Source organism: Rattus norvegicus, chromosome 4, assembly GCF_036323735.1.
Source record: "Rattus norvegicus strain BN/NHsdMcwi chromosome 4, GRCr8, whole genome shotgun sequence".
NCBI lineage: Eukaryota > Metazoa > Chordata > Mammalia > Rodentia > Muridae > Rattus > Rattus norvegicus.
The window spans coordinates 117130725-117156492 of NC_086022.1; the positions used below are offsets into that span (position 1 = coordinate 117130725).

Consider the following 25768-nt stretch of genomic DNA (forward strand, 5'->3'; position numbering starts at 1 on the left):
GTTTTCTTCCACAAACTCGGCCCTAGGGATCAAGCTCAGATTGTCAGGGTCACTGCAGGTGCCGTCTGTCTCCATCTTCCCAACCAGAAGATGTCCTGCTCTGCTTCCTCTGGTCGTACTCCCGTACTCCCCTTCTGCCCTTCGTCTGCTCTAACTACTGAGTCCACCACCATCCCACACATCCTAATGTGTTTGTGGAGAGAAAGGTTCAATCCGTGTAACTTCCCAGAGTTCCCCCCACACACCCCTGGAGATTTGGCTCCACCATTCCATGTCTCCACCCCTGTGATGTCAGCAAGATCCCTAAAGGCAGGCATCAGGACTTTTTTTTCTCTCTAAATCTAACATTAGTTTTGCCTACTGTTAACCTTGCCCCCAGTTTCCCCTTCCTAGTCCACAGCACCACAGACTGACTTCCTGGGCTCCACATCTCCAGTCTTAACGTCACCTTTGGTTCTTCTCAGGTTTGCCAGCCCCAAAGCATGCCTCTTCCTCACTCTAACGCTAGGCCCACGAGCTCTCCCCCAGCTCCCCATTTTGGTTCTCTGACTCTGCATGGCACCGGAGTCAGGTTCTCTTCCTAGATTTTATCTTCTGGGTATATAAGTATCCATTTTACAACTCTCAAGGTGAAGAGTGGCCTGCAGATTGGGTGGATGACAACAGCCAAGACTAAATCTAGAAGGATTCCTTAGTGATTGTTTTACAGATGAAGGATGAGGTCCCTGTCACAGTAGGCCACATTCTTTAATGCCAGCGTCTATTCCACTACCCCTCGCCCCCAGCTGTCTTGATGTCCGCTTTCGTACCAGTTCGGTGGCCCCTTCCCAGCAGGACCTGAGCTCTGAGCTCACTCAGGGCAGGGCAGAGTCGCAGTGCCTTGCAGGGTCCCTTCTTCATTCACAATCCTGCAGGTTGCCCTTGCAAACCCATGTCTCAGCGGGTCTAAAAAAAAAAGCCATGAAGGGCGAAGTCAAAGTGCGGGCCAGGGGCCACTGGTGGCCAAGGAGCCTTAGAGGACAGCTGCAGGCTTTCCGCTCCTCACGCTTCGCTGGTGGCACGGCACCCAGTCACGATGGCGTTCGCTCATCGGGCAGGCGTAGCTCACACCACCGAGGCGAGCCCCGACACTGAAGCCACCTTGTTGTCCTCGGCCCAAGGCTGTAGATTCTGCAGCGCGAAGAGTGACGAGTTGTGCAGGCAGAGCGGGTCCGGTGGCAGCGGTGGTCGCAGCGGCCGGGGCAGCGCGTCTTGCTGCAGGTGCAGCAGCAGGCGACCCGCGCGATGCCGCTCGGCCTCGCGCTCCTCCGCTGTCTGGCGCCTGGGCGGGCGGAGAGCCGGGGTCAGCGGGCAACCCAGCCCTTCCCCGCCACTCCGCCCGCCCGCGCCCCGCACCTCACCGCCACTTCGTGCGTCGGTTCTGGAACCAGGTCTTGACCTGTGCGTCCGTCATGCGCAGGGCCTTGGCCAGCGCCGCCCTCTCTGCCGAGGCCAGGTACTTCTGGCGCAAGAAGCGGCGCTCCAGCTCCAGCACCTGTGAGCGGGAAAAGGAGGTGCGCGGCTTCTTGCGCTTCGGGGGGGTCCGGTTTTGATAGGGGTGGCCTATGCGACGTGTCCCAGAGAAGGGCGAGAGCGCAGCTATGGGACGGAAGAACAGGGCAATGTTTGGGGGTGGTCCGAGGTGAAACTGAGAAGAGAGCTCCTAGTCGTTAACAGGGGGTCCCCCCCAACCACAGAAGCCTCATTCATGAAGCGGCTTAGGAAGAATCGGGTCCTCCCAAACTTCACCCTGCCCCTCCTCGCCGTAGGCAGGATGGGGCAACAAAGGCGGAGCGTATGCACCTGACGACAGTACCTCTTATTGCCTCTCCCCTGTGGGCTGAGAAATATGGGGTCGGGGAGGGTCCACGGGGATGAGCAGAGGGGAGAGATGAAACGGGTAATGGGGTTGGAGCAGAAAGCTGAGAGGCGAAGAAACGGGGTCGCGGGGGGAAGGACACCGAGGAGCTGGGCAATCTCACCGGTGAGCCTGTCCTTTGCAAAGCGGCGGCCGCTGTCCATCCAGGGGAAAGTGAGTCCCGCTAGGCCCCCAGGGCCACCCAAACCAGACGGTCCGGCCACGGCGGGGGCCGCACCCGAGGGCGGCGGCACAGGCACCGGGCGGTGCGCGGGGACTCGGATCACGCCGCCGGGGCCCACTCCCGAGCCCCTAGGCAACGAGGCCAGCGAGCCGGCTGGAGCGTAGCCTGAGGTTCCGTGGAATCCACTGGAGAACGCCGCACTCTCCCCTTGGCTCTGGCCAACCTGACCCGGACCCAGACCGCCCCCCGGGGGCTCGGGGCCGCTCAGTATCTGATCGATGCCGAAGCTAATGGGTTCGTGGTGCGGAAGGTGGTGCGGAGCCAACACTGCGGGCTCCATGGGTCCAAGCCTGAGAGGTTGGATGACTGGAAACGGTGTCTCTGACGGCTGCGGGAGCCCGGCGGCGGCGCGCTCGGGGCAGCAGCTTCAGGGGCCCGCGGGGCTGGCCTCGGCCACGCGCCGGGGCCCCCGGGACAGCAACATCCCTGTGCACCGGGAGAAGCCGCGCGTGTGCCCGCCCCTCCCGGGAGTCCGCTCAGGGACTCGCATCCCGAAGGAGCGCGGCGGGCGGGGGTCCCAGGAGCGCAGGTGGACGCTAGGTTGCCCAGGCCGCTGCCCGAGTCCGGTGTGGAGAGGGGTGGCCAGCTCAGGGGCAGTGACTCGGGTGGGCAGAGGGGGCTGAGGGAGGGCAGGGGCGGGGCCCCGCTGTTAAAGGGGAAGGGATGGCTGGATGAGCCTGGCGCAGGCAGAGGAGGGCGCGGGTGTCAGGAAGGCGCGGTACGCGGGAGGGGCCGCTGACTCAGCCGGGATGCTCGCGCGCCCGCATCCTCGCCGGCCTTCACCTTCGGGCTGCCTCGCGGGTTCCTCGGCAGGGGCTTCTCTCCCCAGACCCCACTCTTCGCCTCCCGATGGGTGCCGCTGGCCAGCTCCTGGATTCGTTGTGGCCCCTACCCAAATGCCCTCTGAGACCAAATCTCGTTGTGGCTACCTGGCTGTGCAAGAAGCGGTTGGGGAACGGCGATCCGCGATCTGGAGTCCCAGGAAGAGGCCAGGTGTGGAAGCAGACGGTGCCAGGGCGCGTACGGTGGGCTCGGGCAGGAAACGAACATCTGAGCTTGGAGTCGTGGTACACCTCCTGGCTTTTTTCTGTACCACTCCCCACCTTACTGGTCCTGACAGACTAGGAGTTAGTACCCTGTTTCTCAGAATTTCGATTCTCTGAAATTGCTGTCAATCGGACCCGTGTCTCAAACGGACCGACCCTGGCCTCCACCGCGGGATTCCACTTCTCCAATTTGCATCTTGGAAAACTATCCTCACACACTATCCTTCCTTCTCTAAGGCGAAAGGGCTACACTGGGGACTCGCTGAGGCCTTGGGAGGCTCGGGGCTCCGCACCCTACAGACACTTTACCCCACCCAAGCATCAGAAAATGCGCCTGGAGCGTACCAGCCAAGGATAGGGGGAAGGCTGAAGCGGCTTAGTGACCTTGTGACCTCTGGGCGCGGACCCAGAAGCTGGCAGTGTGTGACCTCCGCGTCCCTCCCAGGGATGGGACCCCTGCCGGGCGGGCCCCTAAGCCGAAGACACGCCCCTGCCGCCACCCTGCCCGGTGCAGGCCGCCATAATCGGGTTAGCTGGGCCGGAATTACATTACCTTCCCCAGCCCGCCCCGGCCCTGGGGGGGGCCCTGGCGCCTCGGAGCCGGTGAGACTGGGCCCAGGGAGGGGGGCAGAGGGTAGGCATCGAGGCACTGCTCAGCCTGCCTTGGACACGTCCTAGCCAGAAGACCCCGCCCTGCTATGACAGGCCTGGACCCTCACCCCTACCCACCTCAGGGTTCAGCTCTACCCTACGGCTTTCCCGCGTGAAGCGAAGTGCCTAGCAAGTATAAACCTCCTTGGTACTACTGTTTTAGTTGTTTCTCCAGGATCCCCCTGGGAAAGGCGCCCCTCCTTTCTCCCAGCAGATGGGCTGGCAGCCTGGCGCCTGGGGCAGGGTGAAGGGGTCTTTTCTCTCCTGGGAACCAGGATATTTGGGCATCTGGACAGGAACATAAAAGTAGATAAAAGTAGGCCCTCCTCCCTAGTGTTCTCAGAAGCCTGCGGGGTGGGGGTGGAGGTAGAGACAGACAGTGGTTAGGGGCTCGGGAGGACATTAGTATTGTGTGAGAGCCCTCTCCCACCTTGGCCACAGTATCCTCAGCTGTTCCTTCCACCTTCCTGGTCACAGGGCAGGAGAGGGGACAATTTGGCAACGGTGCTTTTGAGAACCCTAGAGATCACTTTCATTTCCCCTACCCTTCCCAGAGCCCTCCCTGTTCTGAGCAGCAGGTGGGGAGGCTTCACGGAACTTGAAGCCCGAAGCCACGCACCAAGCACACCACGGGGATAGGAGCCTAGGAACCTGGCTGGCAGGTGTGCTAGGGGGTGAGCTAGGGGGAAAGTAACTGTGTCCCTCAGCACACTGACTAAATCCTTTTGAACTCGTCAAAGAATGAATCAGTGAATGACAAACAGCAGCTGGTGAAGACCTGGATGACCGTCACCTTCAAGGTCTGAGCAGGTGGCACTCCCGCACTGATGGCCCAGGAGAATGGCCACAAAGGGCGTCTGTGCATACAAATTGGAGAGATAAAGAGCAAAGTGTCTAGTACCTGACTGTAAGGATGGACGATGTCACGTTTTGTCAGCCACAGGCCCACCCAGGAATCTCTCTTCCTGCCTCCATCTCTTGAATGGTTCCTGCTAGTTCAGGTTGAAGATGGGGGTTCTGGGTAAGTGCTTCCTCCTGTCCTCTCCTATGTGTTGGTGATTCGAACCCTCAAGTGTTTTCTTTTCCTTTCTTTCTCCGTCACCCCCGCCCATTTTAATGTTTGGGGTTGTGTCTTGCTGTGTAACCCAAGCTGGTCTTAAATTCTCCATCCTTCTACCTCCTCTGTCCTCCTGGACACTGGCTTCCAGGCCTGCACTGCCATGTTGACCCTGGAGTCCTTGAGTCCTTGAGGCTGCAGCTTTGGGGAAAGAAGCTGACTGCTTCACCGCAGCCCCTTCCTTCCGTCTCCCAGTTCAAGATGGCCCCGTCCCTTATGTCACTATGCCTGTCGTCAGCTTAGTCCTTCCTACCCTGAGCTATCTCAGAATATCCTCATCTGGACAAAGTCTTTGCCTGACTCCTTAAGTGAAAATTTCATTTCTTCTTTCCTTTGTTCTATCCATGGCTACCGCCTCCATTTCTTCCCTCTCAGCTGCTCTTTGTGGAGAGTGGTTTTTCTACACCACCACTGGCTTTTTTCTAGGGGTCGGGGGTAGGGGTGAGGGTGTCTCACTATGTAGTCCTGGCTGGCCTGGAACTCATTCTGTAGGTCAAGCTGGCCTTGAACTCACAGGGATTCACCTGCCTCTCCCTGTTGAGTGTACAACCACACAGCGCAGAGCAACTAATTATTCCTTGAATTTTCTTTCCTTCCCTTTTTTAAATTTAAAATTATATTTATTTTTTATGTAGTGTGTGCACATGCATGTTGTGCGTGAGAGAGAGAGTGTGTGTGTGTGTGTGTGTGTGTGCTCTCCTTCCACTGTCTGGGTCCTAGAGATTGAATTCAGGTCATCAGGTTGGTAGCGAGCACCTCCTCCTGCTGCATCATCTCACCAGCTCTTAAGATGACCTTTCTTCTTTTTTTTTTTCTTTAAATATTTTTTTAAGATGCTCTTTCTTTTGGCTTCTATTTGTTTTTCCTTTGGGCCCTGGGGATTGATTGTCTACAGTGCCTCAAGCACGCTTGGCAAGTGCCTCCCACTGAGCTACACCTCCAGCCCCGCATTCTGTTGCTCTTGAGTCCTGCAGCATGGATGTGAATTGTTACTGCTTCTAGCCTCCCTCCGCTGCCCTTGCTTTCTTCTCCTGGAGAACTCGAGCTTCCGAGCTCCGATTTTAGCTTTTCTGCACCTCTTCAGGTTTCACCCGTTCCAGTAGCCCCGACTCTCGCAGCCACACAGACAGCATTGGCACATGACATTGAGTCTCATCCCTCCAGTCTCACTTCTGTGCTAACCTTGTGGCCAACTCCACCCGGCACTCCTGAAGCCACTGTAAGTCTAACAGGCTGGAGGAAAAGCTCACTTCTCGTTCAGCCACTTAGGCCCGGCAGTCAGGCCCCTGGCTGCTTCCTTCTACAACGCTTTCCTTTAAAGTTTAAATGAAAATAAACAAAAACAAAATGAATAAAAAAAATAGAAAGCCAGGCGGTGGTGGCACATGCCTCCCACTCGGGAAGAGGCAGGGGCAGATGGATCTCTCTGAGTTTGAGACCAGCCAGATCTACACAGAGAAACCCAGTCTCAAAGATAGATAGATAGATAGATAGATAGATAGATAGATAGATAGATAGATAGATAGATGAGTTTAAAAAGCAGTCGCCTCTTCCTCCTCTTCAGCCTACTTCTTCACTCATCTTCTGTAGCTCAGGTCTTGAATTCACTATGTAGCCATGGTGGCTTGCTTTGAACTCTGACCTTCCTGCCTCTGCCTTCTGGGTGCCAGGATTGCAGGTGTGTGACACTTCCAGCTACAGACCTTCATTCCCATTGCTAAGCCCTTAGTCTAAGCTGCCACTGTCACCTACATTCTTCTATTTTTTCACTTAGTACATTTTTAGCAGTCGGTGCTTTTTTTTTTTTTTTGAGCTGAGGACCGAACCCAGGGCCTGTGCTTGCTAGGCAAGCGCTCTACCACTGAGCTAAATCCCCAACCCCCACTTAGTACATTTTTAAAAGATGTCTTTAAATTTTGTGTCCATGTGTGTTTGCCTACTTGAGTTTATATGGACTACATGTGTGCAAGACCCCTTGGAGGACAGGAGTGTCAGGTCCCCTCAAACCAGAGTTATAGGCAGGTGTGAACTAATTGTCCAACATGGGTGCTGGGAACTGGACTCCTCCTGTCCTCTGCAAGAGCAGTGAGTGCTCTTAGCTGCTGAGCTGTCTCTCCAGCCCCATTCAGGATATTTTTTTTTCTTTTCTTTTTTTCAGAGCTGGGGACCGTACCCAGGGCCTTGCACTTGCTAGGCAAGTGCTCTACCACTGAGCTAAATCCCCAACCCCCCCATTCAGGATATTTTAATCTACACTGTGTGCTCAGATCTGCAGATACAGATGTGGATAGCACATTCTAGTCTAAAGGGCAGATGAAAACCTAGGAAAATATTAGAAACAAATACTATAATGTCTATATAATATATGAAGAGATAGATTACACAGAGAGAGATACATGCCTATAATTCTAACTACCTTAGCAGGCTGAGGCAGGAGGATCACTAGTTTGAGACCAGGTAGAAGAACACTGTGTTTCAAAAGAAGAAGAAGAAGGAGGAGGAGGAGGAGGGGGAGGAGGAGGAGGAGGAGGAAGAGGAGGAAGAGGAGGAGGAAGGGGGGAGGAGGAGGAAGAGGAAGAAGAGGAGGAAGAGAAGGAGAATAAGAGAAAGAAAGGAAGAAAGAAAGGAAGGAAGAAAGAAAGTCCAGTCAGTAAAGTGTTTGCTATGCAAATGTGAGGATCTGAGTGGAATCCCCAGCATTCCCTGAATGTGAATGGTGTGGTGGAGCACTGGGGAGGGAGTGACTGGAGGGCCAGTGTGACTTTGCGACTTGTTGGCCAGGCAACTTAACCTTATTATCAAGGAGGTTCTCCTCAGGTCTCTCAGAATCCTAAGGACACCAGAGGCTGATGCATATGCACACACATGTGCACTCACTGTAGTATGCACATGCACACACACAAAGTAAGTTACATTAAAAGGATCTTTTTAATTTTTGGTTTTGCCTGTGTGAGTTTTACGTACACCACATGCATTTAAGAGGCCAGAAGAGGGCATCAGATCCACTGGGACTGGAGTTACAAGTGGTTGTAAACAGCTTCACCTGGGAACTGGAAACCGGCCCATCTGAAAGAGCAGTAAACACTCTTAACCACGGAGCCATCCCTCCAAGCCTGTCAATTTTTTTTTTTTTTTTTTTTTTTTTTTTAAGAAAAGGAACCAGGGGGCTGGGGATTTAGCTCAGCGCTTGCCTAGGAAGCGCAAGGCCCTGGGTTCGGTCCCCAGCTCTGAAAAAAAAAAAAGAAAAAGAAAAAGAACCAGGGACTGGAGAGATAGCTCTGCGGTTAAGAGCACTGACTGCTCTTCCAGAGGTCCTGAGTTCAATTCCCAGCAACCACATGGTGGCTCACAACCATCTGTAATGAGATCTGATGCCCTCTTCTGGTATGTCTGAAGACAGTTACAGTGTATTCATATACATATGAATAAATAAATAAATAATCTTTAAAAATAGATCTTTAGGGGGTTGGGGATTTAGCTCAGTGGTAGAGCGCTTGCCTAGGAAGCACAAGGCCCTGGGTTCCGTCCCCAGCTCCGAAAAAAAGAACCAAAAAAAAAAAGATCTTTAGAAGGAAAGAAAGAAAGAAAGAAAGAAAGAAAGAAAGAAAGAAAGAAAGAAAAGAGATCCAGACCTGGCATGATGGCACATGCCTTTAATCCTTTGAAAAACAGAGGCAAGTGATCTCTGTGAGTTCAAAACCAGCCAGATATATCTCGTGAGTGCCAGGTAGCCAGGGCTAAATAGTGAGAGCCTGTCTCAAAAAACAAACAAACAAACAAACAAACAAACAAACAAACAAACCGACAAGCAAAAATCAAACCAAATAAATGTTAATGCTAAAATAAAGCTAAAAACTATGCTAAGTAAAATGTAAGCAATGTTAAAGTGGTAAGAAGCAGCATAAAGCAAGGAAGCCAGAGGCAAATGAGGTTATTTGTGCAGCGGGAACACTGAAGCCTGAGGGAGGAAACATGAGTGGCCAGTGTGTCAAAGCAGAGCCCATCTCAGTATGTCTATGGAACAAATGTGGAGGAGCCCAGTGTGGCTGGGGAAACCATGCAAGGCCTTAGGTATTTATCTGACTGAAAAGGGAAGCTATCAAGTTTGGGGGTTTTGTTTTAGATCCATGTATGTATGTGCATCACATACATGATGTGTTGCTTGTGGGGGCCAGACTAGTGCACTGGATCTTCTGCAGCTGGAGTGACAGATGGGTAGAAATCTTTCTACGGTGCTGAGAAGTGAACCTGAGTCCCCTGAAAGAGCAGCCAGTGCTTAGCATCAGAGCCCTCATCTCCCCAGTCCCTGGGGCTGCTGAGTTGTGTGGTTAGGGATCAACACAGGGCCAGGGCAAACACTCTGATACTGAGTTGTAAGGCCCACACTATTAGAATATCTTAAATAGGAAAAGGACAGAAAATAAACTGATTATTTTTTAGTTTTTTTGAGACAGTATTTCTCTGTGTAGCCCTGGCTATCCTGGAACTTGCTCTGTAAACTAGGCTGGGCTCAAACTCAGAGATCTACTGCCTCTGCCTTGTGTGTTAGAACTAAAGGCGTGTGCCACCATACTTGGCTCCACAATCTGATTTTTCAATCTTATGATTTACTTATTGCTTGTTTCTGTTGTTAGTGCTCTGTTATGTAACCTAGGATGACCCTGAACTCCAGACCCTAACCCAATACCCCACCCCCACCCCCGTAAGTGCTGGGATTACAGGCCTCTGTCATTATTTTTAAACAGCTTTTTTTAAACTGCTATTTCCTTACAAGCCTTGTTAGTCTCCTCTCTATCCCTTAAACAGCTTTCTTGCAGTTTAATTTACAATAAGCTGAAAGTATTTAAAGTGTATATTGTCTTGACATATACACATGTCCACTAAACTAGCAGTGTGATCAAAATGAGAAACACATCATCAAAAACATACATACATACATACATACATACATACATACACATACATACTGTGGCTGTCTTCAGACACCAGAAGAGGGTATCAGATCCCATTACAGATGGTTGTGGTTGCTGGGAATTGAACTCAGGACCTCTGGAAGAGCAGTCAGTGCTTAACCGCTGAGCCATCTCTCCAGCCCACGTGTGTGTGTGTGTGGTGTGTGTGTGTGTATGTGTGTATGTATGTATGTGTATGTGAGATCAATGAAGGCATGGGCGAGCAGTCAAGACCGGCAATGGCTCAGTGGTGACGAGGTGGCTTGGACCAGGGAGGAAAACCATAGCTGCGAGAAGTCACTTAACAAGTCATTAATTCGTTCTTGATGCTTATATACTCCATTCGGAGTACAACATTTTATTCCATTTATGGGGTAACAAACACACACTCCTTTCTGTGAGGTCCCAGATACCATCAATCTAACTATTCCAACTATTTTAGGTCCCATCCCTTCCATTACAGCTCTCCCACACCTGTTTCTTTGACCGTTTCCCTCCACACTGCCTTTTCTACTTCCTTCACATTTAGACTTCTCATCCATCCATATGTCGATCAGGCCCACACAAAAGTTCCATTTTCTCCAGAAAGCCTTTTAACTTTCCGCCAGTATCTCCCCTCTCGCTCCAATCTCCAATTGTACTCGATGCTAATAACGCTGTAGAATAAATTTATTCTTTTTAAGTTCCCCTGTAAGGACCCAGGATGACAGTGTGCCATATCTGGGGCCCGGGGCCTATGCTACTGCATGCACTCGCTGCCCAAGTATCCTCGCTGTCAATCCTCCCCTCCTCCTTCAGCATCTGCTCTGCATTAGTCTGTCCCAGGCCTCCGCAGGCGCCGATGATTAAATCATCATCATTAACCAGGGCCTATCCTGGGCAGCAGGGAGAGAGTGGGGAGTAAGATCGCTACGTTTCCCGGGGGAGGGGGGTATCTCTCCCTCCCCACCCCGCCCAGGGCACCCTCTCCTAGACTTCGCGAGCCGGGAAAAACTCCCGCGGCGACTGGAGGAGGCCCGCGGCTCGGACGCAGCTCCGCAACGCAGACGCCTTAGCGGAGCAGGGCTACACTGCACAGTGAGGACCCCGGGTCTGAGGCGAGGTCGGGTCCAGGGACTCCCGCGCTCTGAAGCTGGAGCGGCCGGCGATAGCCCGACCTTGGGGTCCCGGGGCACAGGCTATCACAAGCTCCCGAAGCTGATCCAGAGGTTGTGTGCGCGCCGTCCGAAGAACGCCTGTGGAAGCGTGCACAGCAGAGACCCTGCTTCACGCTTCCCCCACTCCCTAACGACCACCGAGTGTTGGGGGGGGTCAGCGGGCTCAGGTGAGCACACGGGGAACTAAAGAGGGGGCGAGAGTGGGGTGTGCCGGAAAACTAGCCAATCCGGAGAATGTGAGGCCCTCGTTGCTAGGAGACAAGTCCCGCCCCGCAGGCGGTACCGGAAGTGGCAGGCTGGGATCAGCCTTTAAGATGGCGTCTCCTCAGGGGGGCCAGATTGCGATCGCGATGAGGCTTCGGAACCAGCTCCAGTCAGTGTACAAGATGGACCCACTACGGAACGAGGTGCAGGGGCGGCGGGATGACTGCTAGGGTCCGTTAGTTGTGTGAACCCAAACAGAGGAGAGGACGGGCGGTGGCGGGATGGGCGCTCAGTGCGCTTGCGCAGCAATGGGGTGCGCGTTACGCACGCGCGATTCTGGCAGGGTTGCCAAATGCTGGACTAGGACGCCTGCGCGTTGTGTCTCCGACAGCGTCTGGTCTCCCGAAGGAAAAGAGAGTCTAGCGGATCCGCGAAGAGAGAGCACCCGCTGTGCGCGGAGCCCTCTGCTGGGCGTACTGGGAGCTCACTCCCCCAGTCTCTTGTCGGGGGGGCCTTACGACCGAGTCCAATAAACAGAAACTGCTCTGGAGTTGGGAAGTGCAGAGGTGAGATGGGGAGGGCTTGCAAGACCAGTGGGGAGTGACTGAGGGTGTGTCCGCAGGAGGAGGTCCGGGTGAAGATCAAAGACCTGAATGAACACATCGTTTGCTGCCTATGCGCGGGCTACTTCGTGGACGCCACCACTATCACAGAGTGCCTCCACACCTGTGAGTGTCCCGGATCCTGATCTGTCCTCATCCAAGCTGTTTGTCACATGTGTCGGGTTCCCAAGGGGACTGAGCATCTGCATTTCTCCTCTTACAGTCTGCAAAAGTTGTATCGTGAAGTACCTGCAGACCAGCAAGTACTGCCCCATGTGTAACATCAAGATCCACGAGACGCAGCCGTTGCTCAATCTCAAACTGGATCGGGTCATGCAGGACATAGTGTATAAGCTAGTACCAGGCTTGCAAGACAGTGAGTGGCCACCTTATGCTTGTGGGGCCTCCTGACTCTAACGCTGGGTGGCACCTTGAAGTTTTGTTCCCAACAGTTTTGTTGGGAATCAAAAAATAAAGAGATAAAAAGGTCAACAACCAGGACAAAGAGAATTAATATGGCCGCCCCTCACCCCTTCTTAGGTGAAGAGAAACGGATTCGGGAATTCTATCAGTCCCGAGGCTTGGACAGAGTCTCCCAGCCCAGTGGTGAAGGTATGTCCTTGGTGGTCATTTGGGGGAGGGGGACAAGTAAAAGCCCTCGGATCAGTTCTTTTGCCCGGTTTTTGCTCTCTGGAGAAAAGAGGGTATGGAACCTGTACCAGCCTCCACCAAATCTACTTTTTCTCAGAGCCAGCCCTGAGCAACCTTGGCCTCCCCTTCAGCAGTTTTGACCACTCTAAAGCCCACTATTATCGATACGATGAGCAGCTGAGCCTATGCCTGGAGCGGCTGAGGTGAGGGTCAGGGGCTGAGGTGAGGGTCAGGGGCTGAGGTGAGGGGCAGGTCAGCGGTTTCGTGAAGTGATACCACTGGTGACCCAGATGCTAAGGGACTTGGGGAAAGGGGTGAGGGAGTGTCTGTTGCCTTGAAGAAAGTGTACTGTGTATACACTGTGTACTAGGTAGGGGACAGGAAAAGTGGAATACTCTAACTTGTGTCTGTTTCCATCCAGTTCTGGCAAAGACAAGAATAAAAATGTCCTTCAGGTGAGCGGGGCTGAAGGGAGGGCCTCTTTGAAGAAGCCACTTGTAGCAACCTTTCCCTCACACACTGGTCCTCTTCCCTCCCTTCTCTGTTCCTAGAACAAGTATGTTCGATGTTCTGTTAGAGCTGAGGTCCGCCATCTCCGAAGGGTTCTGTGTCACCGACTAATGCTAAATCCACAACATGTAAGTAAACCCACTAGGTTATTTGGAGAACAGGGGCTGAAAGGGGAGGACTTGTCTGGCTTGCCAGCTTGTACCTGGATGGAAGCTCAAGCAGGAAGATTACTGGATTACTTCAAGGCTAGCCTAGGCTATATAGGGAATTCCAGGCCAGTCTGGGTTCCAGAGAAAGAGTTTTGTCTTCAGAAGCAAAAGAGGTGAGAGAGTGGTCTGTTAGAATAGCTTAGTCAGTAAACTAACAAACAAACAAAAACAACCTAGTATAGTAGTGCAAACTTGTAATCCCAGCACTGGATCTGGAACTAGCCTACCCTACTTGATGAGTTCCAGCCATGAGAGGCCCTTTCTCAGAAAAGAAAAAAGTGGGTGGAGTCAAGGAACAACACCCAGAATTGTTCTCTGGCCTCCCCAGATATGAACATACACAACATAAATTCAGACACAGAGAGGGAGAGGAGGAGAGAAGAGGGGGAGTGTCTAGAGACATGTCTCTGCCCAGCGCTACCAAAAAGTCTTCTGTGCCCAACTCCCTCTTAGGTACAGCTCCTTTTTGACAATGAGGTTCTCCCTGATCACATGACAATGAAGCAGCTATGGCTTTCCCGCTGGTTCGGCAAGGTAAGCCGGGTGCACGGTGCACAGGGGGCTGAGGGGCCGGCAGGTGCTGAGAGCCCACTCACCTCTTCTCTCCCTTTTCTCCTTAGCCATCTCCTTTGCTTCTACAATACAGTGTGAAAGAGAAGAGGAGGTAGGGGCCAGGCTTGCTTCCACCCCCTTCCCACCCCTCCCAGATATTTATGTGAAATTAACTGCGGTTTTATTTTTTGAAATAAATGCTTTTAAAAAGCACTTCTCACCTTCCTTCTTCCTGGCTACGCACTCAAGCTTTGGCCTGTGTTCTAATTCCTCTAATTCCCAGCTCTCACTGGGAAGAAGGGTCTCTCCTTTATCTACCAAACGTCCTCAATGGCTTGCCTAAGAAGGGGGATAGAGGCTCATGGGGAACTGAAACCTGACCTTTTGGTAAAGGAATGCTACGTCGATGGCAGCTCTTACTGTCTTCATGTGCTTCAGTATATGGTACCAGCCTCAGCGGATGTCACAATTCATATGGAGAGACGAAAGAGGAAGAAGAATAATATTTAAGGAAAAGTTCAAATAATTCCGTTCTGTGAGGCTGGGAAATAGACCCGAAAAAGAAGATCCTCCCAGTGGCATCTGGTAGGACAGATCTGAGCTCAGGACAGGAGAGCCAGCCGGGGGGAGGGGGGGGGGCAGTGAAGGCAAGATGGAGAAAGGGGAGTGGAGGAGGAGCTGCTGTTTTTAACAATCTCAACACTTCCGTTCTCCCAATGAAGACTTGGGAGCCAGATGCTGGGTAAAAAACTGTGTCCGCTACGAAGAAAAAGCACCCAACTGACCTTCCTCAGCCAACAGAATGCCTCTCTCACTTCTCACACAAACCTCCTTAAAATTGTGAATGTCCCTCCCTCCTATGCCTGTGCGTCTCTCTATCCATCCTCCTCACTCCCTCTTACTCTCTATGGTTTTTTCTTAATAATTCTCTGTTCACTTCCTGTCAACTGGTTGCTTGCTCTGCCTCTTGACCTATGGTTGACTTTATTGATTCTGTTTTCAGTATTCAAGCAGAAAGCTCTTGGACTAAGGGTGTGTGCTAAGGCTGAGCCATGCCACAACTAAAATCAGGTTTTTCTAGTAAATAACAAAATCTTGGGGTTCACAGCGTGACCAAATATCCTGCAACAAGGAACCCATGTAGAGGGCACGATGATGAGCTTTAAGCAGGGAAAGGTGCTTCATAGAAGAGGGATGTGGCCAGACAAGGGCATATCTTGTCTGTTAAAGCCCACTGTACGTGGTGGGCTCCGCAGTCCCATCCAGGGTCCTGATTTGATGGAAAGCTATGTGGGAGAGTCAGAAAGTATCCTCCAATAATAATGATGGTAATGATGCCAGGTGGAGGTGTGGGGCACACCTTTAGTCCTCACACTCTGAAGGCAGAGGCAGGGGACTCTCTTGAGTTAGGTCATCCTGGTCTCAAAAGGCTGGAGAGATGGCTCAGGAGTTAAGAGCATTGGCTGTTCTTCCAAAGGTCCTGAGTTCAATTCCCAGCAACCCTATGGTGGCTCATGGCCATCTGTAATGGCATCTGATGTCTTCTGGTGTGTCTGAAGACAGCTTCAGTGTACTCACATACATAAAATAATTTAAAAAGAAAAGCCAAGACAATATCAGGTTAGACCACCCCAGGATTTTCTGAAGGAAGCCTCAGTCTGCTACCCAACCTGGGATGATCCTCAAAGACCAGTCAGTGTAAGTGTGGAGGAGACACGTAAAGCCCAAATCTCAAGGACTGGAAGTGATTCCTGGAGTTCCAGGGGTCCTGGTGTACAGCAGAGGTTGGAAGGCTGTCTGTCAGTGGGTGCAAGCTGAGAGAGCTTAATCGAGCATCTGGACCTTTTCCAGCCTTCATTTTGCCGTCTGGAAACCTCCCCAAGTTGCTTATAGGGCCAAGGTAAAAGTGCCATAGATGAGGTTAGCTAAGACTCCTATCAAATTCCAGCATCTGGGAAGCTGAAGCAAGAGAATTACCAGTTCTGAGTCAGCCTGAATGGAGTACAAAGGGTCTCCAACAATAAAAAGTGCTTATCTGCCTGGGGCAGCTGACTGGGATCTGGGTCGGGAGCACCTCTAAAGCTACAGTCTCCATGCCCCATTCCTACAAAGGTAGGGTGTAGGAGGGGAGGATGGCAGACTCACCTCTGCAAGGGTCCCTCCCCCATGCAGGACCGATCGTTTCCAGGAGGTGACCTCAGCCAGCAGTGCATGTTGGGTTAAATATCCCAATGGTAGTTTCCTACTACCTTCAGAATCTAGAGTCTGCGATCGAGCACGTCCTCAGGGTGTTCTCTAGCGTTTCTTTGTGCGTGCCCACCTGAGTTTCATAAACAGGGAGGAGCTCTGCTAAGCGCAGCACTGTCCGGAGTCTATCCCTGCCATTCTGCGAAGGAGCTTGCTTTTGGATGTGGCTGCAGCTCAGCCACAGAGAGGGAGAGAGTGAGGGAGGGAGAGATCAGAGGACTTGGGGTTGAATACGATCAAAAGATCAAAATACAAAGTATGAAATTTTCAAAAACAATTTTATAAAATTTAAATATCAGACGGCAGCTTGCATCAGCGCCCCTCCCACCCCAAGCTAAATAAAACAGTGGTGGTGGTTCTAATTAAGCCATGCCTGAAGACTAGGAGGTCCTAGCTCAGGAGCCCCAGCACCCACTCCTGGAGATGCGGGCCTTGCTTTGAGGCGTGGGCAGCCCACAGCGGAAGGTGGTGAGGTCTGCTTGGATCTGGCTGAATCTAGTGGGTGGGTAGTCGGAGCCTTAGTCCTGCACAGTGACAGCAGCAGCTGCGGAACATCTCCAGTGGTTGCTGATGCTGCACAGCTGCAAACCCCCTTCCCTTTTCCACCCTGATCCCAAGGTCACTCACATCTCAGATTGGGAAATCAAGCCAATGCCTTTGGGGAAGGGGTGCACAATCCAGTGGAACTTGGTGCCTTCAGGATTCTAAGACATGTTGCTCAGGGCTGCCCACTACGCAGACTGCCAAGGCCCCAGGCCTCAGCGCTGGAGGAAAGGAATGCGGACCAGCCCTTGCTTTGTTCCCTCCCTACCTCCCTATCCCGAGGCTGAGGCTTCCCAGCTCTGCTCTACAGCTCTGCCCCTGTTGGAAACAGAGGGCTTGTCCTTCACTCTGTCTCTCCCGTGCCACCCGTGACAAAGGACTTTACTAGAACGTGAGCAGAGCTACAGACCTGTAGAATGCTGAATCTTTGGGTGCAAAACAACTGGTCACCAGGAAGCTTCTGCACTCCCCAATTGCTGCAGGGAAAGCTATGAGACAGCTGAGTGCTCCCCCTCAAGCCCAGAACCCACATTTAATCTCTTAACATCCCTCATTAATCACTCACACTCCTCTGGTCCCCCTCTGTGGATCCGGTTTCTCCCCAGCTCATGTTCCAAATGCTTAGCCAGGAGAAGGCCCCCTCAGTGGCCCCGAGATAGTCTGGACTAATCCCTGGGCATTGGTATGTCCTTGGTCAGTCTCTGGTGTTAGGGCATCTTCCCTTTACCTTCTCTACATCTGTCTCCCCCCAAACTTGTATCCGAAGACCATCCCAGCACTTACCGGAGCCCATGTGCTGAAGGGAAGAGGTAGGCAGGAGAGGTGGAAGGGAAGGAAGGCAAAGCCCCTCAGGAGAGCCCCACACTCCTCTCACACAGGAGTAATTGAGAGCAGAGGTAAAAAGGACATAAAAGCCACAGCCATGTAATGGATACATGGGGAGAGGTTGCAGTATCTGTTGGGTGACAGTACTGGGATGCAGTAGAGCAGTTCTTTGTGCCTCCTGGGATCTGCTTTAATTGCATATTAAGTGAAACCACAAGGGCTGGTCTGAGGGCTAAGTCTTGAAGGAGAAGCTCTCTAGTGCCCTCCCTTACCCCTCCATTAATAACTAATCAACAAGGTCCTGAGGCAGCTCAGCTTTTCATCCAGGCCTGGCTCTGCTCTCTGACCCTGCAGTGGCACACGGAGCTTCAAGAGCATTCCCCAGGCTCCAGGAGAATCACCAGAGGGAACCCTTTATGGGAAAACACTCCTACTATTAAGGGGCGTGTCCTCTTGTCAAGGGGCCTTTGGCCCAGGTTCCCAGGGTCTCCTAAGACCTTTTTGGAGCACCCAAACTCTAAGTTACACTTGCCCCAAAGAGTAGACAAGTGGACCCTGCATACTAGTGGGAGATGCAGAGGCCACAGGAAAGGTGACATTGGGAATAAGCCAGGAGAGACTGCTCTGGCCTTTCGCTGTACTATCAACAAAACAAGCATAGATTGAGTACAGCCCGCACAATGGCTCACTCCGCAGACAGTTGAGCCAAGAAGATTACTTTGAGTTTGAGCAGAGCCTGGGCTACTGAGTGAGAGCCTAGCTCTCACTTTGTTAAGTCAGAGCTGCCTTATTTCATCTCAAGATGATCATGGAGCGCTAACCCAGATGTGGATAAATGTGGAGGAGAAGAGGACAGAGAATACAAAAAGCAATGAAAGGCCAAGCCTTCAATTAGTCTTCTTGGAGAGTGATCCTACAGGGAAATCATACCTGAACTACGAGGGCTTAATAAAATGATAAAGTCAGACCTGCGGTGAGCCAGTAAGAAGGGCAGGTGCTCTGTGGAGACCTGTCCTCGCTCGCCTGCCCCATTCCCTATGGTATCGTTTTATGACAGGTATTCTAATAGGCTAGGTTCTTGATCCTGGATCCCCACACTACACCAACCATTTCCAGTCACCATCTTCCCTTTAAGACATTTCCCCAGGGTGGGGTGGGGAAGATAAGGCAAAGATAAGATATTTAGTCCCTGACACAATCTGCCCTGATCCTGTTTCTTCTCAGAACTCTGCAAATCCCCAGCCCTTGAGGCCAGAGAAAGCAATTTTATTGCCCAGGAGTTTATGACCCAGAGCATGTGTAGGGACCAAAGCAGTATGCAATCCGGGGAAGTGCACCCAGTTTGAATGTGCACAGAGCTATATAAACCTCAAAGTCAGAAGCCATCGGCTTCTCTCTGTAGAAGAAATAAGGTTGCCAGTACGCCTATGGGCTCCACATTTCACTGCGGCCCTTGGAAGGAGGTGGGGATGCAGAAGGAGGGGACATGGGGCTTCAACCCAGCTCTAGGGGGCGGGTCCGAGGCAGGGGGCCCAGGTCGGAAGCTGAGTGCTGGGGGCCTAGGAGGTTGTGGAAGCCAAGCGCAGCGGGAGGCGGGATCGCTACAACCCCGCTTGCCATGAATTCTGGACGTCAGCGCCGGACACCCTTTAGCATCGCAGACATCCTCGGTCGGAGCATGGTCCCCGGAGCACCTTCTGAGCCACGGCTTCCTGAAGCCGGCCCTGATCCTGCATCGCCACTGTGTGCGCTGGAGGAGCTTGCTAGTAAAACTTTCCAGGGCCATTCTCCTCGCGCTCCACAGCCTTCTGAAGGTACACGCCACGCCAGCAAACTCCCTTCCCAATGTCGCGGATTTGAACTGTGTGTCTATGTGTCTGTCTGTCCGTCCGTCCGTCCATTCCTGTCTATATCTCTGTCTCTGTCTGTCTCTCTCCCTCCACCCCCCTTCGCTCTCTTGTCCTTGGTCACAAAGTTATGTCTGACCCTGGCCCACTCCCTGCCCTCTGGCCAAGTGTCAGGAGTGGCCAAGTGTCAGGAGTTGCGTCATGGGCCCCCCGCAGGTCTCCTGAGTTAGTTCTGAGACTCTGCAGTTGCTCCAGGGGGTCTCAGGAGCTGTGGGATACCACTAGGCTGGAGAGAATCCAGGGACCCGCTGGGCTGATGCGTTCGCTGTATGCGGGGCAGTCACGACCAAGAGAGGCCGTGGAGACAAAACGCTTGAGCTGCAGGCAAGAAAGAGTGAGACAAGGACAAGGCAGAAAGTTTCTGAGACCTCCCAACTACCCAGCCCTAGCCCTGCCCCAGCCCCAGCCCCAGCCCCAGCCCCAGCCCCAGCCCCAGCCCCAGCCCCAGCCCCAGTCCCAGCCCCAGTCCCAGCCCTGGGCCCCAGCCTCAGGTTCACTTCTTGAACTCTGTAGGTCCTTGCAGCACGGTTTGGCACAAGAACCGCCTTTCTGCCTCCCTTCCCTTTGGGCTCCCGGAAAGGGAGCTGGTGTTACTAAGGACGCATAAGCAGAGGGCTTTATACTGCCACCAGGCCGGATGGGTCACCCGACCTCAATTTGGCCTCTACCCTACTACTACGCACAACCTGGAGTTCTAAAAGGAGTCAGAGGACCGTCTCCAAACGTCCCTGACTCTGCACCAGATCTCTCGTCAGTCCCATCCAGCCTCCACCGACTCTAACAACCTTATCTCCCTGTCGCCAGCACCACCAAGGGCCTGCTGCACTTCGAATCCGGATCCTGACCGGGTGTACAGGGATCGTGGTGCTGGTCCGCCCCCCACCTCCAACCTGCTTGAGCCCCGCAACCCTAGTTTTTCCACCCAGACCTCAGCTCCTCCAAAGCCAGAGACTGACATTTCCGTCTCATTCTGGCAGGCAGAGCCGTCCCGGAGGCGCCGCCGGGTCCTGGCACTGGTGTCCGGAGACGCCGCAAGTCGCGCACCGCCTTCACTCCACAGCAGGTGCTGGAGCTGGAGCGGCGATTCGTCTTCCAGAAGTACTTGGCACCGTCAGAGCGCGACGGACTGGCTGCACGACTGGGTCTGGCTAATGCGCAAGTGGTCACTTGGTTCCAGAACCGTCGCGCCAAGCTCAAGCGGGATGTGGAGGAGATGCGCGCGGACCTGGCCTCCCTGTGCGGGTTGTCTCCGGGAGTCCTGTGCCCCCCAGCACTGCCAGACAGCGCTTCAAGCCCTGACCTCCAGCCAACCCCTTCAGGGCCCGATTCCGAGCCCGGCTTATCAGATGAAGAGATACAGGTGGACGATTGAAAGAAAAGCTGCTGCCTGCCCTGGATTCTTGGGCCCTGGACTCCTGCTAGGGGCTTTTGTCTCGGTTCCCGGGTGGAGGGTAGAGACCCATTTAGCTCTGTTCTGTTCCTAACTCCACACTCCTACTTTTCTTACTCGTTAAGAATAAAGCCGCCGCTCTGCTACAAGAAACCTCAGTCCGGAATGCCCGCCGCCCAAACCAAGGCAAGCTGCTACTCACTGGGAACTTCTGTTTAAAACGTGGTGCTTCTTTTAGGCCAAATAGCAAACCTAAAAGGTAGGTGTCTGGCTATGCTTATTTTTCAAAAGAGACTTGAGGTCAGGATTTGGACACAGGCATCAGCTACTCTTCAAAGACCCGGCTTGTCTTTCTCCTCTGTAGACACTGGATGCAGAGGAAGTGGGCAGGATTCCAGCGGTGCCTTCCGGCCACTACCCACTACTGGCTACCTTTGTTCCCAGGACTGCCTGTAGCTTTGGAGACCTCAGCACTAACCTTTAGGTTGGTCCCTATATAATAATGTGATTCTTTCTCTACTCTTAATTAAGCTTTACTAGGTCCCCTGCATTAGGAGAGCCACGGTAAGCTTAGTGTGGGTGCACACCTGTGATCCCAGCACTTGGAAGGTAGGGGCAGGAGAAACAAGAGTTCTAAGTCAGCCTGGGCTGTATCACGAGTGCACACGCACACACCAATAAACCAAAAACCTGGACCCACAGCTGACATCTCTGACCTTCATCTTTGACCTTCCTTCTTGCTGGCCATTAATCACTCTCCTCCTTCGAGGCATTGACTGGGGAGGGACCAGGAGCACTGAGGAGCCAGAGGCCCATCGTTTCAGTCTTTAAGAGACCACCATGCACCTAGGACCTCAGGCAGCAAGTGAAGGGCCAAGGAGAGGAAACTCCAGGGGAAATAAATAAGGCCGGAAGGCAGGGGTGAATCTGGTGTCTTCACACAAGATCTGAGTGCCTCGTGCGAATTAATCAGAAGAACAGGCCAATTGAGTGGACTTTTAATCTGATGTTAGGACACTGTCCTTGTAGGTGGGAAGACACAGGTTCACCTTCATGCTTTCTCACACAAGCTGTTTGTTTGTTTGTTTGTTTGTTTGTTTTGTTGAGACAGGGTTTCTCTGGAACCTTGGCTATCATGTAATTCACTTTGTGGACTCCGAGATCTTCCTACCTCTACCTCCTGATAGGACTAAAGTATGTGCCAGCACACCCAGCACACTTTTTTAGATTGATTTATTTTCATTTTATGTATATGAGTGTAATGTGTGTGTTTGGTACCCACACTTCCAGATGAGGGTGTTGGATCACTTGGAACTGGAGTTACGATCAGTTGTGAGCCACCCCATGTGCCCACATCAGCTGGAAGCTGAACCCAGATCCTCTGCAAGGATAGAAAAATGCTCTTAAAGTTTTAATCTAGAAGCCCCCAGCTATTTGTCCACAGAGTCTGTGGTCCTCATTTATGCCCGGCAGGACGCACAGTGCATCGACTGCTTCCAGGCCTTCCTACCTGTGCACTATCGATATCACCGTCCACATAAGAAGGATGGAGACACCCTCATTGTGGTCAACAACCCTGACTTACTGATGCACTGTGACTAAGAGTTCCCAATTTTGAAATGCTAGGCTCAGTCAGAAGTAGCAGCTCCTTGTTCTTTGAAGAGTGAGGAGATCTGCCAGTGGAAAAACATGCAGTACAAATCAATACTTAAGAATTGACAGTCCAGGTGCCAGTGGGACTGACTATACACACCTCCTTAGTGTGCTCCGTGACACTGCTCACTACGGTTCTGTGTTCTACTCTGATCCTTTTAGCTGTTTTCAAATATGGCCATTTTTCCCTGTAAGTTTTATGCAATTAAGTGTTTTCTACCTAATAAATGAGACCTATTCATTGTGGAAAAGAAAGAAAGAAAGAAAGAAAGAGAGAGAGAGAGAGAGAGAGAGAGAGAGAGAGAGGAAGAAAGAAAGAAAGAAAGAAAGAAAGAAAGAAAGAAAGAAAGAAAGAAAGAAAGAACTCTTAAGTGTTGGGTCACATCTCTAACCCCTGACACGTTAGCTTGCTTGCTTGCTTTTGTTCTTTTTTCTGGCTTTCAGCTCCTTCAGGTGCTAGCCCTATAGAGGCGCTAAAAAGCAAAAGATCACAGGGAGAGAGGCGAGAGGACCAAGGAAGAAACTGGGGTGGGTGCTGTACAGTAAACCAGGCATGGCTATCAAGGCTTTATGGAGGCCAAGCAGAACACTGCTTAGGGCAGCTGACGGGGTGTCATGAGAAAGCCTGGCAGAGGGAAAGAATTCAGAGCAAGACTGGGAGAGGTGTTGAGGTGGTCACAGAAGGGAATCCATAGCATTCTCCTACTGACTGGGGTGATAGGATTGACAGCCTTATAAACTCAGCCACCTCCTTTGTCATTATTCCTATTGGGATGACTATAAACTGGAGTTTCTGAAACAGCCCTGTCCACTAGAAGTAGTCAGTGTACGGCAAGCAGGGGGCAGAGTATTTAGTCCTTTCATGGGGCTGGAGAGATGGTACAGAGGTTAAGAACACTGTTCTTCCAAAGGTCCTGAGTTCAATTTCTAGCAACCACAATGATTCGTAACCATCTATAATGGGATCTGGTGCTCCCTGGGTGTGCAGGCATACATGCAGGCAGAACACTGTGTAAGTAATAACTAAATAAATCTTTTATTCAACTTCAGAAGAGGCTAAGAAGTCTTAGAAAGGGAACATTATTTAAAGGTATGTCCAGAAGCCAGTGTAAGAATAGTTATGAATGTGTCCCAACGTAAAATGGTAAATTTAATTAAAACATTGTAAGGGCTTTTTTGGAAAGGGGTGGGTGCTGTTTTTCATGTATATGTGGCTCTAAGTATATGTTTGTGTATGTGTGTGCCAGTGTGTATGTGTGTGCCAGTGTGTGTGTGTGTGTGTGTGTGTGTGTGTGTGTGTGTGTGTAGGGGTATGTTCTCGTGAGTGCAAAGGAGGCTGGCCCAAGAATGTTGGAAAACTCTGAAGCTGGAGTCACAGGCAGTTGTAGCTTGTCTGCCATGCCATGGATGCTGAGAGCTGAACACGAGTCCTCACCAGAAGCAATCTATGCTGAGCCATCTCTCATTTTTTTTATTCTTATTTTTTGAGACAGCATCTTTTACTGAACTTAGAGGTCACTGCTTCAACTGGGCTAGCTGACCAGTGAGTCCCAGGGATTCCAAATTTCTGCCTCCCCAGTGTTTGGATTACAGTGCTTTGAGCCAGGCGTCATATGCAGATCCTCGGACACTGACTAGCCTCTGCCTATCTCCTTAGCTGATATTTTGATTTTGATTTCGCAGACTTTGTAAACAGCAGTGTCATTTCACAATGTTAAAAGGTAGCACTGGGGGTGGGGATTTAGCGCAGTGGTAGAGCGCTTGCCTAGCAAGTGCAAGGCCCTGGGTTCGATCCCCAGCTCCGAAAAAAAGAAAGAAAGAAAGAAAAAAAAAAGGTAGCACTGGGAACTAGAGAGTTAGCTAAATGGACAGGATTTAGTCCCCAGCAGGGGGCAAGAAAACCAGTTGGACATAACTGAAGGCTAAAATGCCCCCATAGTAAAAGGAGACGTTCTTTGAGAGACTAGGAGTTCTAGTAGGGTCTCTGAAGCACTCCAGCTTGACCTGCCAACCACCACCAACCAAGAATGCTGGATGAACATTTCTTAAGGAGTCACTATGTAGGAATTATCCCTTAGCTGCTGGGTGTGGTCGCCATGCCTTTAATCCCAGAACTCAGGAGGCAGAGGCAGGCTGATTGATCTTGTGAATTTGTGGCCAGCATGGGTCTACAGAGAGTCTAGGACAGCTAGGGTTCCATTACACAGAAAAGCCCTGTCTCAAAAAAAACCAAAACACAATAAACAAATAAATATCCCTTAAACTAAACCTACTCTTTCTCCCCAGCCCAGCCCCTGAACAGTTCCAGGACAAATCATTTGAGCTGAGACAGCAGAATCTAGTGAGCTGGTACTGAGCCATAAACTCCTTTTTTCCCCAAGTGTTCCCTAAGTTCTTGTCCAGCCAGTACCACCCCCCTTACACTGCAGCCTTGGATAACAAAACTGCAACCAAAAACAAGGCGTGATGGTGTGAGCCTATAACCTGATTAATCAGGAATCTAAGACAGGAAAATTATGAGTTCAAGGCCAGGCTGGGCTACATAGCACATGCTGGATAAGGCTCAAGTCGTACCCTTTAGCCTGATGAGTGCTCACCCTCCCTCATCCTAGTCCCTTCCCTGTCCTGAGTACAACAACCCTCAGTTGCTCTATTCCCAGCAATGGAGGGGAGGGGAGGGGGGAGAGAGGTTAATTGTAATGTTCATCTCTGAGAGAGATGGTGACCAGAGTATCAGCAGTAGGAGTGTGAGCCTGTCTCAACATACAAACAAAAAGCAAGTCAAATAAGTCAGCCTTGGCATGTATCTCGGTTGGTGGAGAATCAAGTCAGATGTGGTGGCGGAGGCTTGAAGCTCAGGACTTGCCATGCAGAAGCCAGAGAATCACAGTTTCTAGGTCTTCTTTGGCTACAGACTGAGTTTGAACCACTCCAGGTTAAAGGAGACCTTGTCTCAGAACAAATGAACGCATTAAGGTAGACTCTGGACAGATGGCCACTCTGAAGGTCCTAGAAAAATGGGCAGTGTAGATCCGGAAGACAGTTCTGTGGGTAAGAGCAGCCGGTGTGAAAGCAGCAGAATCTGAGTTCAAATCCCCAGCACTCACGTTAAGTTGTGCATGGCTCCACATGTCTGTAACCCCAACTCCATGGGCAAACCCAAGCAGATCCCGGAAGGTCAGTGCTGAGCCAGCCTAGCCAAGATGGCAAGACTGAGGTTCAATGGGAGACGCTGTCTCACAAAATAACAGGATGAACTGGGCATGGTGGCACCTGCCTTTAATCCCAGCTCTTGGGAGACAGAGACACGTGGATCTTTTTGAGTTTGAGGCCAACCTGATCTACCTAGAGAGTTCCAGGCCAGCCGGGATACATAATAAGATCTTAGGAGGAGGAGGAGGAAGAGGAGGA

General features: G+C 51.8%; 3 protein-coding genes across 4 annotated transcripts; 2 read left to right on the top strand and 1 right to left on the bottom strand.

Moving 5' to 3' along the window:
- Window positions 1-791: 791 nt before the first annotated feature.
- Window positions 792-2635, bottom strand: Tlx2 (T-cell leukemia homeobox 2). The gene is made up of 3 exons (NM_001172125.1): window positions 2022-2635; window positions 1401-1638; window positions 792-1321 (listed from the first exon to the last, which is right to left on the bottom strand). The coding sequence occupies exons 1-3, from the start codon at window positions 2419-2421 to the stop codon at window positions 1105-1107; spliced, it is 855 nt and encodes a 284-aa protein (NP_001165596.1). The 5' UTR covers window positions 2422-2635; the 3' UTR covers window positions 792-1104.
- A 6784-nt stretch (window positions 2636-9419) lies between these two features.
- Window positions 9420-14005, top strand: Pcgf1 (polycomb group ring finger 1). 2 transcript variants are annotated; one of them, XM_039107592.2, is made up of 9 exons: window positions 9420-11231; window positions 11891-11996; window positions 12094-12246; window positions 12411-12482; window positions 12619-12724; window positions 12943-12976; window positions 13073-13159; window positions 13694-13774; window positions 13861-14005. In XM_039107592.2, the coding sequence occupies exons 3-9, from the start codon at window positions 12144-12146 to the stop codon at window positions 13906-13908; spliced, it is 531 nt and encodes a 176-aa protein (XP_038963520.1). In that variant the 5' UTR covers window positions 9420-11231; window positions 11891-11996; window positions 12094-12143; the 3' UTR covers window positions 13909-14005. The 2 variants fall into 2 exon arrangements, with proteins under 2 accessions (XP_038963520.1, NP_001007001.2); NM_001007000.2 differs by lacking the exon at window positions 9420-11231 and adding an exon at window positions 11337-11471.
- Window positions 14006-18965: 4960 nt separating this feature from the next.
- On the top strand, window positions 18966-20851 carry Lbx2 (ladybird homeobox 2). Its single transcript, NM_001109244.1, has 2 exons — window positions 18966-19221; window positions 20292-20851. Exons 1-2 carry the CDS (start codon window positions 19026-19028, stop codon window positions 20684-20686), a joined length of 591 nt encoding a protein of 196 aa, NP_001102714.1. The 5' UTR covers window positions 18966-19025; the 3' UTR covers window positions 20687-20851.
- Window positions 20852-25768: the final 4917 nt, after the last annotated feature.